Source organism: Malaclemys terrapin, chromosome 4, assembly GCF_027887155.1.
Source record: "Malaclemys terrapin pileata isolate rMalTer1 chromosome 4, rMalTer1.hap1, whole genome shotgun sequence".
Classification (NCBI taxonomy): domain Eukaryota; kingdom Metazoa; phylum Chordata; order Testudines; family Emydidae; genus Malaclemys; species Malaclemys terrapin.
The window spans coordinates 49040460-49057909 of record NC_071508.1 but is presented as its reverse complement, the minus strand read 5'-3'; the positions used below and the strand labels follow the sequence as shown (position 1 = coordinate 49057909).

The 17450-nt window shown below is 44.7% G+C and overlaps 1 protein-coding gene across 1 annotated transcript in view; it reads right to left on the bottom strand.

Moving 5' to 3' along the window:
* Window positions 1-225: 225 nt before the first annotated feature.
* LOC128836128 (C4b-binding protein alpha chain-like) overlaps window positions 226-17450 on the bottom strand; it is a 31563-nt gene continuing 14338 nt past the window's right edge. Inside the window, exons 7-17 of the mRNA XM_054026144.1 lie at window positions 16616-16794; window positions 15835-16017; window positions 14959-15141; window positions 14201-14383; window positions 12753-12938; window positions 8784-8960; window positions 7392-7574; window positions 6491-6673; window positions 3019-3198; window positions 1561-1590; window positions 226-305 (exon numbers count right to left, since the gene is read on the bottom strand). Coding sequence (XP_053882119.1) covers window positions 226-305; window positions 1561-1590; window positions 3019-3198; window positions 6491-6673; window positions 7392-7574; window positions 8784-8960; window positions 12753-12938; window positions 14201-14383; window positions 14959-15141; window positions 15835-16017; window positions 16616-16794 — 1747 coding nt within the window. The remainder of the gene's footprint in view (window positions 306-1560; window positions 1591-3018; window positions 3199-6490; window positions 6674-7391; window positions 7575-8783; window positions 8961-12752; window positions 12939-14200; window positions 14384-14958; window positions 15142-15834; window positions 16018-16615; window positions 16795-17450) is intronic.

Below are 17450 nucleotides of genomic sequence, written 5' to 3'. Positions count from 1 at the left end.
AGAAGTTTTTTAAATATTATATATAAAGATTGGTATGTGAAGAACACTAAACTATCACCACCTGCAGACTCACAAAATTACACTAGTGATTACCTATTTCTTTTGTCCCATTGTTGCACATGGAGATCATGATTCTTTTAATGAAATGTTTGGCCAGCATTGAATGGTGGAACCAAAGAACAATTCATACACATATTGAAATGAATGGAAGTTTAGAAAAATCCCTCACCCTGCATTCTGCGTAGACATAATCCTCCAGATAATGATGGTAACCAGGAGAAGCAGCAGCACGCCACCTACGATCCCTGAGAGACAACAAGGAGAGAACTGAATTAGTTGGACAAATGGGCTTATGAAACACAGAAATAATATTATTGGCCTTTGCAGATTTATAATTAACTCACAAAATCCCAAACAAAGTTCAGAGGTGACGGCATTCCTCTATCTGTACCACAAGGGTTTCTGAATCCTGAGTTATTGTCTGTGTTTACAAAGTTAACATTTCATATTGTACTATTCTCAGGTTTTGATCTTTAGGCAAAAACATAACATTACTGCATTCAAAAAGTTCACTGTGAATAAGACCATCTATTAGTGTTTAAATATAATATGTGGATTCATAGTGGCACAAGCAAAAAGAGATTTACATCATGCACAAATGGGTCACCATTCACAACCCACTGTCTAAAACCTAGAGCTCTTCAGACTGCTTGAAATGAGTAGATCAACTATGTTCTAGTATATGAAAAACCCAAGCTACTGCGCCGCTGTAGCGCGTTAGTGTAGACGCTACCTATCCCATTTGCGTAAGTAATTTACTCCCCAAAAGGTGGTAGCCAGGTCAATGGCAGAATTCTTCCATTGATCTTGCACTGTCTATCAAGGGGGGAGGGATAGCTCAGTGGTTTGAGCATTGGCCTGCTAAACCCAGGGTTGTGAGTTCAGTCCTTGAGGGGCCCACTTGGGGATCTGGGGCAAAATCAGTACTTGGTCCTGCTAGTGAAGGCAGGGGGCTGGACTCGATGACCTTTCAAGGTCCCTTCCAGTTCTAGGAGATGGGATGGGATATCTCCATTATGCAGGGACGTAGGTCGGCTTACCAACTCCATTCAGGTGTGGATTTTTCACACCCCTCACTGACAGTGAAACTGAGCTAATATTTTAGTGTAGACCAGACCTGTGCCAGGTGCTCTAGAGGAAGCCCTGCAGCAATACTGAAGAATGCTAACAAAGCTGACAAAAATCTTAGTCCAAGTGGCTTTGGTGCATATGGTTTCTGGACATAAAATAGTTGTTGGTTTCTAGACAATGGAATCTTAAACCATAGGGAACTCCACCAGGAAGTGAGGTTTTTAAAGAGTCTGATGATGGAGGTACTGTACTTTTCCTGGTTCACATGCAGTCTTGTGGAGAAGCAAAGGTTTGAAAGCTGGGAAACTGACTCTATAAAGAAGGTTTAGAAACAATGGGCCAGATGTTCAACTAGGGTAAATCAGCATCTATCTGTCTATCTACCCCAGCTGTGAATCTGACCCCAGGTCTTTTTAGTAAACTACTTACCGAGGACTCCTGAGATGAAGTTATAGGAACCTAGAATGGGGGAAAGAAGGGAGAAAAAAAATTGAACTACTATAATATGAAAGAGGAATCACAGCCACATGATTTCTTCAAAAAATATTTATCCAAACATTTTCTGTATCTCAGGCATGTTACAGATTTTATTGGTGAGAGCTAGAAAGCAACATTTATTAAAAGTCCTCCCCATAGAAAGGCCCTTGCAACTTTTAAAGGGAGATAAACCACTGTAACCCAATTGCCTCTGCCAGCACAGGAGAAAGCTCAGCACTGTATTGAGTGGCTGAGCAAGAGAGAATCTCTTTCAGTTCACCTGCTAAATCAACCACATATCAACTGTGAGGGTCTTGGGAGCACGTCACACACACACTGAATTAAGCTGACAGGACAAAGTGGTTGCTTACAGAACTGCCTTTTACTGATAAGGAGAAAATTTAAAGTAAAGACTAAGTCATATTTTGAAAACTCCAACCCAAATGCAGTGAGTTTTACTCAGAATAACATAACTGTCGTGAAAAGCTCCCCTTGGGGAGCCAATCAGCACAGCAAAACAAAAGCCATGGTTGTAACACTGATTGGTGTTCTCTACATACACTCAAACCATATTAGGACATCATATTATATTTTAGACAGGCCTCAAGTTGAGAGAATTTGCTTTTTACCTTCCCATATTTAGGGCCTGTCTACACACAAAAATCACACTGGTTTAAGTTAAATCAGACTTTAAATCAATTTAGTTAACCGGGTGCAAGCCTCTGTGTGGGCACCTTTATATCTGTTTGAAAATTCTTATATTAGTTTAGCTTGCATTCATAATTTATAGATGCAGGCTAAACTGCTGTAAGCCAGGTTGGAATTACTTTGAGTCCCCACACACAAAGTTGCACTAGTATGATTAAATCTGCTTTAAAAAAAAAATAGCACCTTTAGTTAAGCCCTTGCAACTGTGTGGGGGAGACCAGGTATTAGTCTTTTTATTGTATGTGTCATGAAACAACTGATGCAGATATATTCAGGAGACATATACACACACTGAGTTCATTTTGTGTAACCGTGTAGCTTTGTTCAAATAAAAATTTGAAAACCTTACATACAATCTCTTTTCTATCCTAGATAGGTACTGTCTACGCAGCCAAAGAAACATTTTATCTTGTCTGCACACAAACTTGCACTGGTTTAACTAAATTGGGTTTAAAAAAAAGACCTGTCTAGTGTTGGAAATCTGTGTAAAGCAGGCCTCAAAATAGACAGGGGGGTTGTGTTGCAGATTCTGCAAAGGGCAAATCTCATTTCAACCTCTATTTTCATTTGACCACTAGGTGGAAACCTAACACAGGGAATAAAAATCAAATATTCACCATCTACTGTTAGGCTTGCTACAGTCTCATCGCAGCAAAGACTTAACTCAAGAGCATGCATTTTTCCCATTTATTCTATACATACGGGATTTACAGACTGGCACAGGAGGATTCCAGGTAAAGTCATGTTGGCACTGTATCAGACTGCTGCCTTCTAGCACATAACCGTTGTCACATTCCACAGTAACATTAGTTCCAAATCGATATGTAGTTCCCGCTACTGCCTTCTTGCCACCTTGAACTTCTGGGAATGCACATCTGATCTCTGAAATAAAGTCAGCAATAACAATATTTCAAGAAGAGGAGGAAAGTAAGTTGCAGAAGATGAGATTGCAGGTTTTTTAGGTGTAGTCAGGGCCATCTCTAGAGGGGTGGGACTTACCACGCTGGGCCAATCGCACCAGCCTGCGCCCCCCCCCAAAGTACGGGGCCAGGAGCAGTCACCCCGATTCTCCATATCCAAGGGGACAGCTCTGGGTGTAGTTATATTCACTTAAAAGTGACAAGAGCAAACATTTAATCCTATTACTGTACCAAGGTGTAATTTGCTGCCTTGTCGCTGGAGGAATGTAGACATACAGGGCAAAATCCTGGCCGACTGAAGTCAGTGGGAGTTTTACCAGGATTTCAATTCATAGTCTGTTTCACTCTTTAGTTTTTATGCGCTAGCTTAGTACTGCGTTGAAGCAGGAGAAAGACTTCAAGCTCTTCAAGGCAGGCAACTGCGATTTTATTTTTAGTTGGTTTGTGGGGGGAAAACCCATTAAGTCATTTCTGTCTTTAATGTTTTGTAGAACAGCGCAAGCATGACAGGACAAAATCAGAAAGGCTAAGGAACAAAATGGATTACACATAGCAAGGGACATAAAAGGGAATAAGAAGAGGTTCTTTAGATGCATTAGAAGCAAGGAGAAAGACAACAGAAATTATAGGTCATCTACATACCGGGGAAGGAGAACTAATTGATGACATCAAGAAGGTTCAGGTGTTTAATGCCTATTTTGCTTCAGCCTTCACTAAAAGGTTAATGGTGACCAGATACGCAAGATAATATTAACAAGAAAAAGGAAGGAAGACAAGCCAAAACAGGGAAAGAACAGGAGAAAGAACATTTGGATACGTTTCATGCATTCAAGTCAGCAGAGCTTGATGAAATTAATACTAAGGTAATTAAGGAACTAGCAGAAACACTCTCAGCAATATTAGCAACTATAGTCAAGAAGTCATGAAGGATGGGTGAGGTCCCAGAGATCTGGAAGAAGGGCAAACACAGTACCTGTCTTTAAAAGGGGGAACAAAGAGGACCCTGGGAATTATACACCAATCAGTCTAACTTTGATATCTGGAAAAGATACTGGAATATTAAACAATATATAATTACCTAGAGAATAACAGGATTATAAGGAATAGCCAGCATGGATTTGTCAAAAACAAATCATACCAACCAACCTAATTTCCTTCTTTAAAAGGGTTACTGGCCTAGTAGATAGGTGGGAAGACGTAAACGTGATATATCTTGATTTTAGTAGGGTTTTTCACACAGTCCTATATGACAGGGTTCTCAAACATTTTCTTTTTGAGCCCCCCCCCCCCCCAAACATGCTATAAAAACTCCATGGCCCACCTGTGCCACAACAACTGGTTTTCCACATATAAAAGCCAGGGCCAGCATTAGGGGGTAGAAAGCAGGACAACATGCCACAGGGACCCCCCCGCCACAAAGCTAAGTTGTTCAGGCTTTGGCTTCAGCTCCCGGTGGTGGGGCTCAGGGCCCCAAGCTTCAGTCCCATGCAGTGGGGATTCAGCTTTCTGCCCTGGGACCCAGTGAGTCTAACACTGGTCCTGCTTAGTAAACCCCCGGAAACTTGTTTGAGACCCCCTGAGGGGCCCCGGACCCCTGGTTGAGAACCACTGGTATATGACATTTTCAATAAGAAAACCATGGAAATGTGGTCTAGATTAATTTCCTATAGATGGATGCAAAATTGGTTGAAAGACCGTACTCAAAGAGTAGTTATCAATGGTTTGCTGTCAAACTGGGAGGGCGTATCTAGTGGGGTCCTGCAGTGGTCAGTGCCCTGGGTCTGGTACTAATAAATATTTTCATTAATGACTTGGATAATAGAATGGAGAGTATGCATATAAAATGTGCAGATGACACCAAGTTGGGAGGGGTGCAAACAATTTGGAGGACAGGATTAGAATTCAAAATGACCATGACAAACTCGAGAATTGGTCTGAAATCAACAAGATGAGATTCAATAAAGACAATTGCAAAGTACTTCACTTTAAAAGGAAATATCAAATACACAACTACAAAAGTGGAGTAACTGGCTAAGTGGTAGTACTGCTGAAAAGAATTCAGGGGTTATAGTGGATCACAGATTGAATATGAGATTCACATACTCGTTTTCAGTTGTGCTTAACAGCAGTGAGACAAACACACATCAGGGGTAAAGTTTCCTACCTACCTTCCCCTCCATCGCATTTACATCTCCCCAAATACTTTTAACTTCATTTTCATTAGTATTTCTACACGATTCCATCTTCCTGCTGACACTTTTATAAATTCTTTCAACTGTAATCTTGTCCGGCAGTGCTCAGAGAGCCGTGCTCTCCACCGGCATCAGTATGTAAATTCCACTGAAGTCAACTGAGCTTCTTGTGCCAGCAGTGATTATAGCCCTGTGTGTCTCCCTGGGGGATCTATTCCCAGCTGTGAATTTTGTGGCATTAATTGATGTGTCTGAACATTCTTTCTTTTGCTTTAAATCCTGTCGAGTGACTGACACATCTACAGCCAAAGGGAAGAAGCCAACCGAAAATCCATTCACCTTCACATAGAGGAGAAGGGTGGCTCCAAGTTCCAGATGTGGTACAATAGATCGAAGTCTCTCCACGGAGAGCATAGCCGGGTTCACAGCTGTAGTTCACATATGTTCCACTGGGGAAAGCTGCCAATGGCTTGGCATTGTGCTTCCCTTTGACAATGACCGGAGGTGGGGGACACCGCAACACTAACGGGGCAGAGGGGAAGAATCCTGTTTAAGAACAGCTTAAAATAGGCTGGTCTGCAGGAAAGGAAAAAGCCCAGGATGCATGTGTTATGTCAAACCCTCCATTGCACCAGTGATGCAACACATCCAAAAAAGATTAAATATCACCTATCTAGATCCCCCAATCTTTTCCCAATCTGCTACTTTTCTGTTCCTACAAATTTCTCTTGATTCCCTTAAGAATCCAAAATAGAATTTGTTGAGAGGGGGATGAATTTTGTTGATTTATGTTTCCATTCACACCGTTAGGACACTCAGTGAGACAGAGCATTGCTAGATCTCTGGCTGTCAAGAGGACAGAGCAGGATGCAGGCGATCAGCTATCACAGTGATGAGTACAGTCAAGAGATAAGAGGGTAGGTGGATATTTGTATTTTCCCCATTCACAGCTGAAAAGCGACCCCAGGATGCAAAGGACTTTTATTTTTTAGCCTCCAGGCACAACCCTACCAGATGTTGATCATCTCAGTTACCCTGCAGTCAACCCTGATTCACACTTACCCTGTATGCAGACCGGAACAGGAGGATCCCAGGTTCTATCATCTTGGCACTGAATCTGATGGCTGCCATTCAGGGTGTAGCCAGGATCACATTCAAACCTAACTGTGTCCCTGGGTCTATAGACAGGACCACGTCCAGCTACTTTTCTTCCATGTTGGATTTCTAGGGCGATGCAGAGAACCTCTGAAATTGAAAAGGTGCAGAAGGCGTCAGCCTGCCCGGCAAGCAGTGCTGTTCAGTGGGTACTTGGCACCTGTGCTCTGCATTGGCTCCCTACCAGTTTCTGGGGAGAGTTTATGGTGTTGCTTTTAACCTCTAAAATGCAAACACTTTAGTGCTAGCCTGCCTAAAACCACATCTCACGGGTACCATACTGCTGTTCTCATGGTGAATAGAGGCCCCAGATGGATCCTTCTCACTGACAGAGAGAGCAGGGCTGGCAGGAGAGCTCCCTGTGAGGGACCCTCAATTTGGCGCCTACTCCTTGCATTTGGCGTTAAACAGTACAGGCCTTTTGCCTTTAGGACACACACTGCAAATCTTTCCTGTTCACTCAGCGTGTAGCAAGGGTAGAGATTGGAAGCAGAGATCTCTCTGTCTGCCTGTGTGTGTGAGGGGAGCGTGGATATTCGTTTCTAGTGTTTGTAATTCATGTCAAGTGTGCCTAGGGTTTCAGACAGACGCTTTTTAAAATATTTTCCTGTGGGTGTTTATCTGTGCACACGCACGTAGGAGTGCAGAGTGTGGATTCAGTGCCTTTATTTTCAAAAGCATTTATTTTACCATGTGTCTAATTAAATGGAGCATTAATTCCTTGCCATTAATTCTGTTGCACTGGTGAGCTTGTCTTTCATGTTAAATCCTGTGGTAGAAGCTTCTAGGTAACAGAACATAAACGCACCTTCACACCGAGGGGGGGGAGGGCTCCACGTTCCGGATGCCGTACAATAAATAGATGCCTGCCCAGTAAGGGAATAGCCGGGCTCACAGCTGTAATTCACAGACATTCCAGCGGTGAACACTGCCGAGGCCTGGACGCTGGGCTTCCCATTGGTGATGGCTGGAGGAGAGGGACACTGCAGCACTACAGAGAGGGAAGAGAGTCTTAACTGCACAAGAGCTCATGCAGGCTCATCTATAGAAGGGAAAAGATCCTCATGTGCATATTGAATCATGCCCAACACAACAGCAGTGAGGCTAATGCACACCAAGGGTAAAGCTACCTACCTCCAATCCCTCCACCTCATTCACATCCCCCCTGAATACCTATATAGCGTGATGAGTCAGTCATGTTTCTTGATACCCACAGACATGTTCCCAGCCATCTTAGTAAGGCTCCAATAGCTACTTCCACTGTATATTTTGTGTTTGCAATGGAAATGCTGCCACTTTCAGATAATTTATTGGTTGCTTGGTTGGGGCCTTCTCTAAGTTCCCTTATCTTGGGAGGGGGGTTAAGGCGACAAAGCTGACCAGGACTCAGTTCTTCAGGGATCATTTGGAGAGTCTAAAAGCCCATATACTATGGAGAGGAGCATGAGAAACACTGGGATAGCTACACAGATATTTGCATTTCCCTTTTCAGATCACAAACCAATCCCACAGTCCTTTAGGCCTCCATACTCAGCCCTGCCAGATCTTACTCAACACAATGAGATCAAAGATAACCCACCATCAAAGCCTTAGCCCTGGTCTACACTACAAGTTTAGGTCGAATTTAGCGGCGTTACATCAATTTAACCCTGCACCCATCCACACGATGAAGCCGTTCTTTTCGTCTTAAAGGACTCTTAAAATCGATTTCTGTACTCCTCTCCTGACGAAGGGATTAGCGCTGAAATCGACATCGCCGGGTCGAATTTGGTGTAGTATGGATGCAATTCGAAGGTATTGGCCTCCAGGAGCTATCCCAGAATGCTCCATTGTGACCGCTCTGGACAGCACTTTGAACTCAGATGCACTAGGCAGGTACACAAGAAAAGCCCTGGGAACTTTAGAATTTCATTTCCTGTTTGGCCAGCGTGGCGAACTCAGCAGCACTCAGCAGCACAGGTGACATGCATTCCCCCCAGAATGTGTCTACGTTCCCCCTATTTTCAGGGACCTTTTTGGAGAGGGGAAAAGCCCAGATACTATGGAGAGGAGCACGGGAAACACTGGAACAGCTACACAGATATTTGCATTTCCCTTTTCAGATCTCAAACTAATCCCACAGTCCTTTTGGCCCTGCCAGATTTTACTCATCCAAATGGGATCAAAGATAACCCACCATCAAAGCCTTAGTCACACTTACTTCTTTCACAGAGAGGGACAGGAGGATCCCATCTACCATCATCTTGGCACTGAGTCTCTGGGCTGCTGCTCAAGGTGTAACCAGGGTCGCATTCAAACACAATGATGTCTCTGGGTCTGTAGGCAGGCTGTATCCCATTTGTTCTTCCATTCTCCAGTTCTGGGCTTACACACGTGGCTGAAAGGGAAAGCATAACAAACCCTTTAGACTCTACCACACATGTGGGATGGAATGGGCAGTTTACCCAGTGAGCCATTTCCTTTGACAAGTCTTTTATTTCACTTTCATAACTATTTCTACACCCTGACATCCTCTTGTCACCTGTGTCAATTCTTTCACCACAAACATTACCCAGCTGCACACACAGAAACATTCACCACTGGTACGAGTGGATGCAATGCCACTGAAGTTAAAGGAGCTCCTCTTGCCAACAGTGACTTTGACCCGTTTGTCTCACTTGAAGTTTAGTCCCCAGCTGTGGAATTTGCTGAATTGGTGGCTTGTCTCAAAGTTCTTATGGTCTCTATTTAAATCCTTTTGCGTGTCTGATGCACCGAGCGAGGCAAAGGGAAGCAGCAAACAGAACAGAAATGCACCTTCACATTGAGCGTGGGGGTTGCTCCAAGCTCCAGATGCTGTACAATTAAATGATGCCTCCCCAGAAAGGGAGTAGTCAGGATCACAATGGTAATTTACAGACACCCACCACCCAGAAAAAAATATCAGGCTCCTTTAAGCATCACAAGTTGGACAACCAAAAAATCACTGGACAATTTAGGCTCACTATTTAATGTATTACAGTGCAAACCCTAATGGCCTGTTGCTTTTCTGAATCTTTTACTCATTTGTAACAATCTCGTCCTCACCCCATTATAGAAAAGAGCTTGACTGCAAGACTACTGTCAGGGGGGAAAACAAAAGTTAGTTCATAATTATCAGCATGTGGAAACTAGAGGGTCATCATCTACCTCCAAAGGAAGAGTGAAAAGTGAGTGTAGTTACTGGAAAGCCTGCTCATAATTGATAAAAATAGTGAAATTCAGCAGAGGAAGCAGAAGTACCTGCAAAAGTTGTGGTGGACCAAGAAGTTATTGAATATCATCTTCTAAATCACTTCCAGTTCCCATTTCAAGATGGGACAGACATGAGGATCCTGAGCCGAGGAAGATAAAAATGCTCTGCTTTCACCTTTAAGATACAGAAATTCCCCTCAGCAGACCCACGGCTCTTGCCAACTTGGGTCACTTCTCACAGCTGGTGCAGTTTGAGGAATCATAACCCCCAAATGCATTGTGGGAAAGCACAAGGATTGCAGCAAACAAAAGGGACAAAGTTATTCATCTGGCATCCCCACTGCTCTCAGAGCCCTGCCAGCACTGCCCCAACCTGGTTCATTTCTTATTCTCTGGTTGTGTTCGTAACCATTGGGACTGGCCACCTCTCCCTTTAAACCAGTCTGTAAAGTCTCTTGATTTGAGGTGAGCATCAGGCAGGACAGATCCAGACTGGGTTAGTGTTTGAGATGCTCACAGTTGAGACAAAAGGGAAACCTGTTTCTAGATGAATAATACGAATAAATCAGAGTTTTGACACTTGCCTGGCTCACAGACGGGCAAAGGTGGATCCCACGTGTCATCAGTTTGGCACCGACTCAGACTGTGACCCTTCATGGTGTAGCCGGGATCGCACTCAAAGGTAACACTGTCTTTATATGAATAGACATGTCTGTCACCAGATACTCTTCTTCCATTCTGGATTTGTGGGGCTGGGCAACTAACCTCTGAAAAAGAAACGCTTTAGCTGAAACAGGGTCAGAGAGGAAGAAAAAAATATCTCTTCCCTACGCAGCTCTCAAGCCTTGTTTTGGCTTTCAACATTTTCCATGTCACTTGTTGCACGAGCCTATATTACTCCTACTTGAAACTACAGATTGTTGTGGGAAATGTGGAGGCCACCCTTGGAGAAGGAGATGGAGATACACTGGTCACAGCGTAGGTCCCTTCATAGCAACTTTACAAGTATTCTCTCCTCAAAGAGTGTCCTCTGTACAATCCCCCTCACATATGCCTATAATCCTGTGAGGCTCTTGTGGGTAAAGTTCTGACTCGGGACTTGGAGATCTGGTTTAAATTTTTGCCTGTGCCACTGACCAACTCCGTATATCACCCTGGATAAGTAATCTCTGTGTGCCTCATTTCTCCCTCTCTAAAGTGGAGATCATAATTCTTCCTTCCCTCTTAATTAACATTTGTGAGGCAAGCAAATGGGCACATGTAACCACATGGACAGACAGCTGTGACTTACTTAGGTAAGCACCTAGACGGACATTTGTAATTTACTTACTCTCACAAATGGGAACTTCACCACTCCATGCAACACGCGTGCCAGAAATCTCACATCGTCTGTAAGGCTGTCCAATCAACCGGTGTCTGAAGTTAGGCAGAGGGGGTTACAGTTGTTACCTATTCCTTTGGTGTTTGCGTTCTCTTGTGAAGCTCAGTTATTTGGGAAGCTCTTCTCCCCAGCCACAGCAGGTGGGGACCAACACCACCAACTACTGAGTGATGATCATAGGAGAAAAGGCTCCTTGCCAACTCAGAACTCCCCAGCCCCTTGTAGAATTAAACCATGGAACAGAATACTATGTAGGCCCAATGAGCTGGCATTCTTTGAGCCAGGGGATCCAAATGTCTTTCCTGTGCCCTCAAGCCCTCCTCACCACATCAGCACTATCATTCCCCACCATGGAATCACAAGCCACAAGCAAACTAGTAACAGCATTTTCTCCCAGCACTTTCTGCCAGGTTGCTGCAGGAGGGGTATTATTATGCCTGATTGAGAGGGGTTTTGTTTTTCTCATGATGAATGAGATAAGTTTTTGAGGGAGTGGGCCAGGGAGACCCAGCTGGGGTCTGGCTAGCTTGAGATTCATAAACTAAGTCAATCATGACTGTTGTAACCCATGCAGGAGTAACTCCCCACCCCAGCAGAGAGGTCCAAATACAAAGACACTGTCCAGCAAACCTCAGCTGAGCTGGTTCTGGAGTTCAGCAGGCAGCTGTTGTTACACGCAGTGTCTGTGCAATGGGACTTTCTACAGTCACAGGCTCTTCCCTTTCACCCCCACATATGACACGCTCTACAAGGGCACAAGCCAGCTCTACAGCTGCAGACCTTTGTTTCTCAGACCCTGAAGCACAGTCCTAATCTTCAAAGGGAGAGGGCAAGTGACGCCCTCTTCTGCCACCATATCCCCAGCGCTCTCACTTGGGCATCGTCCCCAGCAGGGTTTCCCTTGGAGACACCTCATCAGTCTGGCAGGTGGGCAGTTAGTCGGTGAAAACCCTTCCACCCAACTCTGTACAGAAAGGCAGCCATTTCCAATTATTCAGAAGAAGAACTGTTCCCCTGTCAAAGCAGGGGTAAAATCCAAGAGATTCCAAGGTTTGCCCTGGTCACTTGGATCCTACTCACAGGAGACATCTGTGCTCAGCCAGCACCTTCAGGCAGTATGGAAGAGTAAACTGCTTTCAGGAGTTGGGGGAATACGAGGATATTCATTTGTGTTCCACAGCTGCAAGCTAAGCACAAGTAGTCAGCTCAGGCAGTCTGACACTTATCCTTCTTCACACGTGAAGTTGACGGTTGACCCAAAGAGGAGATCTGATATAATAACTCTGCTGTTCTCCGGCTCTCCGGGATGACCACACGATTTCTCTGGTAGAGAACAAGGCTAGGATTAGGCTTCTCTCTTTCAATGCTACAATTATTCCCAGGGATCTGTCCCTATATAACACACTCCACAAAGAAGGCATTTAGAAGGACCAGAATCGGCACAGCTAGAGAGCTTGACTAGTTACTATTAACTATTTAAAGGCACATTAGTTGTATCCAGGCTGCAAAATGTTATTGCCATTAAGACCTTTATCGAACAACGGAAACAAAATCCATGAAGATATTCACTTTTACAGAACTTGAGTGCTTCTGACCACCTTTGATTCTGAAGGCATGTAATAGTGGGTGGTATCTGCGGCTGTCTGCTGTATCCAGGCCGGCAAGTATAGTTTATAGTCTTCCCAACAGGAAAGTAAGACTGATTTTTATACTCGCTCTTCAGCTCAGCAAAGGTAAACCTCGTTGGGACACCAGAGCCATCTAGCAAGAAAGAAAACACACATGAGAAAAAAGAACCATATCTACTGTACTGGTATGTACCATATCAGGTGCAGGTAGATAAAACAACAGTGTTACAAAGAAACAACTGCGGATCCGCTTTATAAATATTCTTCTAGGTGTTACACTAGGATTAAAGCCGAGGGAAAGAGAACCTTCAGACAAAGGTGCTAATGCAACAAAATCCATAGCTGGAGACTGAATCTCAAATAACATACACACTGGGCCAAAGTCACCGCTGACACAAGAACCTCGATTTCCTAATCAACTAAAACAACATATGCACCTGCCCTGTTTACCTCTGGTCCTAATATCCATCCTTGGGCTGCCATACTCCCAGGATGCTAAAATGTGCCAGTTTTCAGTAGTACTGTCAGCGAAAGACTAAAGAATCACAATAGTTGCTTCTGGCCTTAAAGCATATGACTCTATAAGTGCAGCAATACCCAACGGAATTGACATTCACATACAGAATCATCTATCAAAGGACCTAAGCCCTTCAAAAACTTTGATACAACAGCCCATTGACTCAAGATACTTAAGTTATCTCTTACTCTCATTTAGTGGCTGAGGCTATAGGACGAGCACACCTCACCGATGGCAGACGTGGGAACATAAATAACCACTCATCACACTGCCTCCACCATGAGTGCTGTCTTCTCATTGCATCTAGCAGTTTGTACACACCCAGAGTACCACCCTGTGAGCTTTCAGACTGTTCTGATGAACGCATTCACTGCCACTTCCTTCGTTTACATTTTCAAATTCAATTGTCCCATAAGGATATATTTGCATTTATAATAACAGCAAGTTTCTGGGTTCACACCATTAGTTAAACCACTGCAACATCTATGTGTGGACATGCCCTAAGAGTCTGCGTAGGAGTTTGTCTATAGAGTCATTTCTTTTGCAGAGCCTCTAACTTCATTTTCATTAGTATTTCTACACTATTCCATCTTCCTGCTGACACTTTTATAAATCCTTTCAACTGTAATCTTGTCCGGCAGCACTCAGGGAGCCGTGCTCTCCACTGGCATCAGTGTGCAAGTTCCACTGAAGTCAGCTGAGCTTCTTGTGCCAGCAGTAATTATAGCCCTGTGTGTCCCCCTGGGGGATCTATTCCCAGCTGTGAATTTCGTTACATTAGCTGGTATGTCTGAACATTCTTTCTCTTGCTTTAAAACCTGTTGAGTGACTGACACACCTACAGCCAAAGGGAAGAAGCCAACCAAAAATCCATTCACCTTCACATAGAGGAGAAGGGTGGCTCCAATTTCCAGATGTGGTACAATAGATCGAAGTCTCTCCACGGAGGGCGTAGCCGGGTTCACAGCTGTAGTTCACATATGTTCCACTGTTGAAAGTTGCCAGTGGCTTGGCATTGTGCTTCCCTTTGACAATGACCGGAGGTGGGGGACATGGCAACGCTAACGGGGGAGAGTGGAAGAAGAATATTTCAGTGAAAATCTGAATCCTGTTTAAGAAGAGCTTAAAATAGGCTGGTCTGCAGGAGGGGGAAAGCCCAGGATGCATGTGTTATGTTAAACCCTCCATTCCACCAGTGATGCAACACATCAAAAAAGATTAAATATCACCTACCTAGATCCCCTTTCACCCGCAAACTCAGATTTTCCCAATCTGCTACTTTTCTGTACCTACAAATTTCCCTTGATTGCCTTAAGAATCCAAAATAAAATTTGTTGAGAGGGGGATGAGTTTTGTTGATTTGTGTTTCCATTCACACCTTTAGGGCGCTCAGTGAGACAGACCATTGCCAGATCTCTGTCTGTCAGGAGGGCAGGGCAGGATGCAGGCGATCAGCTATCACAGTGACAAGCACAGTCAAGAGATTACGGGATGGGCGGATATTTGTATGTTCCCCATTCACAGCTGAAAAGCGACCCCAGGATGCAAAGGACTTTTATTTTTTAGCCTCCAGGCACAACCCTACCAGATGTTGATCATCTCAGTTACCCTGCAGTCAACCCTGATTCACACTTACCCTGTATGCAGACTGGAACAGGAGGATCCCAGGTTCTGTCATCTTGGCACTGAATCTGATGGCTGCCATTCAGGGTGTAGCCAGGATCACATTCAAACCTAACTATGTCCCTGGGTCTATAGACAGGTCCACGTCCAGCTACTTTTCTTCCATGCTGGATTTCTAGGGCGATGCAGAGAACCTCTGAAATTGAAAAGGTGCAGAAGGCGTCAGCCTGCCCGGCAAGCAGTGCTGTTCAGTGGGCACTTGGCACCTGTGCTCTGCATTGGCTCCCTACCAGTTTCTGGGGAGAGTTGATGGTGTTGCTTTTAACCTCTAAAATGCAAACACTTTAGTGCTAGCCTGCCTAAAACCACATCTCATGGGTACCATACTGCTGTTCTCATGGTGAATAGAGGCCCCAGATGGATCCTTCTCAGTGACAGAGAGAGCAGGGCTGGTGGGAGAGCTCCCGGTGAGGGGCCCTCAGTTTGGTGCTTTGGTCTTAAACAGTACTGACCTGTTGGCTTTTGGGGGACACATTTTCCACTTCACTCAGCATGTAGCAAAGGTGGGGATAGCGTGTCTGTCTGTGAATGTGAAGGGAGCGTGGAGATTAGCTGCTAGTGTTTCTAATTTATGTTAAGGGTACCCAGGGTATCAGACAAGTGCAGCTTTTTAATATTTTGCTAATGTGGGGTGTGTGTGTGCATAGGAGTGCAGAGTTTGCATACAGCACATTTATTTTCAAAAACATTTATTTCACTCTGTCCCTATTTAAATGGAGCTTTAATTCCCTGCTATTAAATTTGTTGCACTGGTGACCTTGTCTTTTGAGTTAAAGCCTGTGGTTGGAGCTTCTTCCTCTTAGTTCTAGGTAACAGAACATAAACGCACCTTCACACCGAGGAGGGGGAGGGCTCCACATTCCGGATGCCGTACAATAAATAGATGCCTGCCCAGTTAGGGAGTAGCCGGGCTCACAGCTGTAATTTACGGACATTCCACTGGTGAACACTGCCAAGTCCCAGCCGCTGGGCTTCCCGTTGGCAATGGCTGGAGGAGAGGGACACTGCAACACTGCAGGGAGGGAAGAGAGTCTTAACCGAAGCAGAGCTGATACAGACTGATCTCCAGAAGGGAAAAAATCCACATGCTTGTGTTGAGTCGTGCCCAACACAACAGCAGTGAGGCAAATGCACAGCAGGGGTTAAGTTACCTACCTCCATCCAGTCACATCCCACCAAATACCCATAAAGCACGATGACTCAGTCATGCTTCTTGTAACCCCCAGACGTTTTGCCAGCTGCCTTAGTAGGGGAGCAAGGGCTATTTCCACTGTATATTTTCTGTTTACATTGGAAATGCTGCTACTTTGGGACTATTTCTTGGTTGGTAGGGGCCATCCATAAGTTCCCTTAACTTGGGAGGGGGGTTAAGTCAGCAAAGCTGACCAGGACTCAGTTCTTCAGGAATATTTTTGGAGAGTAGAAAAGCCCAGATACTATGGAGAGGAGCATGGGAAACACTGGGATAGCTACACAGATATTTGCATTTCCCTTTTCAGATCTCAAACTAATCCCACAGTCCTTTTGACCTCAATACTCAGCCCTGCCAGATCTTACTCATCACAATGGGATCAAAGATAACCCACCATCAAAGCCTTAGTCACACTTACTTCTTTCACGGACTGGGACAGGAGGATCCCATCTACCATCATTTTGGCACTGAGTCTCGGGGCTGCCGCTCAAGATGTAACCCGGGTTGCATTCAAACACAACGATGTCTCTGGGTCTGTAGGCAGGCTGTAGTACCCCATTTGTTCTGCCATTCTCCACTTCTGGGTTATGCACGTCACTGAAAGGGAAAGCATAACAAACCCTTTAGACTCCAACGCACGTGTGGGGTGGAATGGACTGAGCCATTTCCTTTGATAAGTCTTTTACTGTACTTCAGTTTCATAACTATTTCTACACTCTGACGTCCTCTTGTCACCTGTGTCAATTCTTTCACCATGAACATTACCCAGCTACATTCGCAGAATCATAATTCATGGTACGAGTGGATGCACAACCACTGAAGTTAAAGGAGTTCCTCTTGCCAGCAGTGACTTTGGCCCATGTGTCTCACTGGAAGTTTAGTCCCCAGCTGTGGAATTTGCTGCATTGGTGGCTTGTCTCAAAGTTCGTGTGGTCTCAATTTAAATTCTCATGTACGTCTTACACAGCGAGCGAGGCAAAGGGACGCCACAAACAGAAGAGAAACGCACCTTCACATTGAGGGTGCAGGTTGCTCTAAGCTCCAGATGCTGTACAATGAAGTGATGCCTCCCCAAAAAGGGAGTAGTCGGGGGAGAGTTCTGCTGATTTGTGTTTCCATTCACACCTTTAGGGCGCTCAGTGAGACAGACCATTGCCAGATCTCTGTCTGTCAGGAGGGCAGGGCAGGATGCAGGGGATCAGCTATCACAGTGATGAGCACAGTCAAAAGATCAGGGGATGGGCGGATATTTG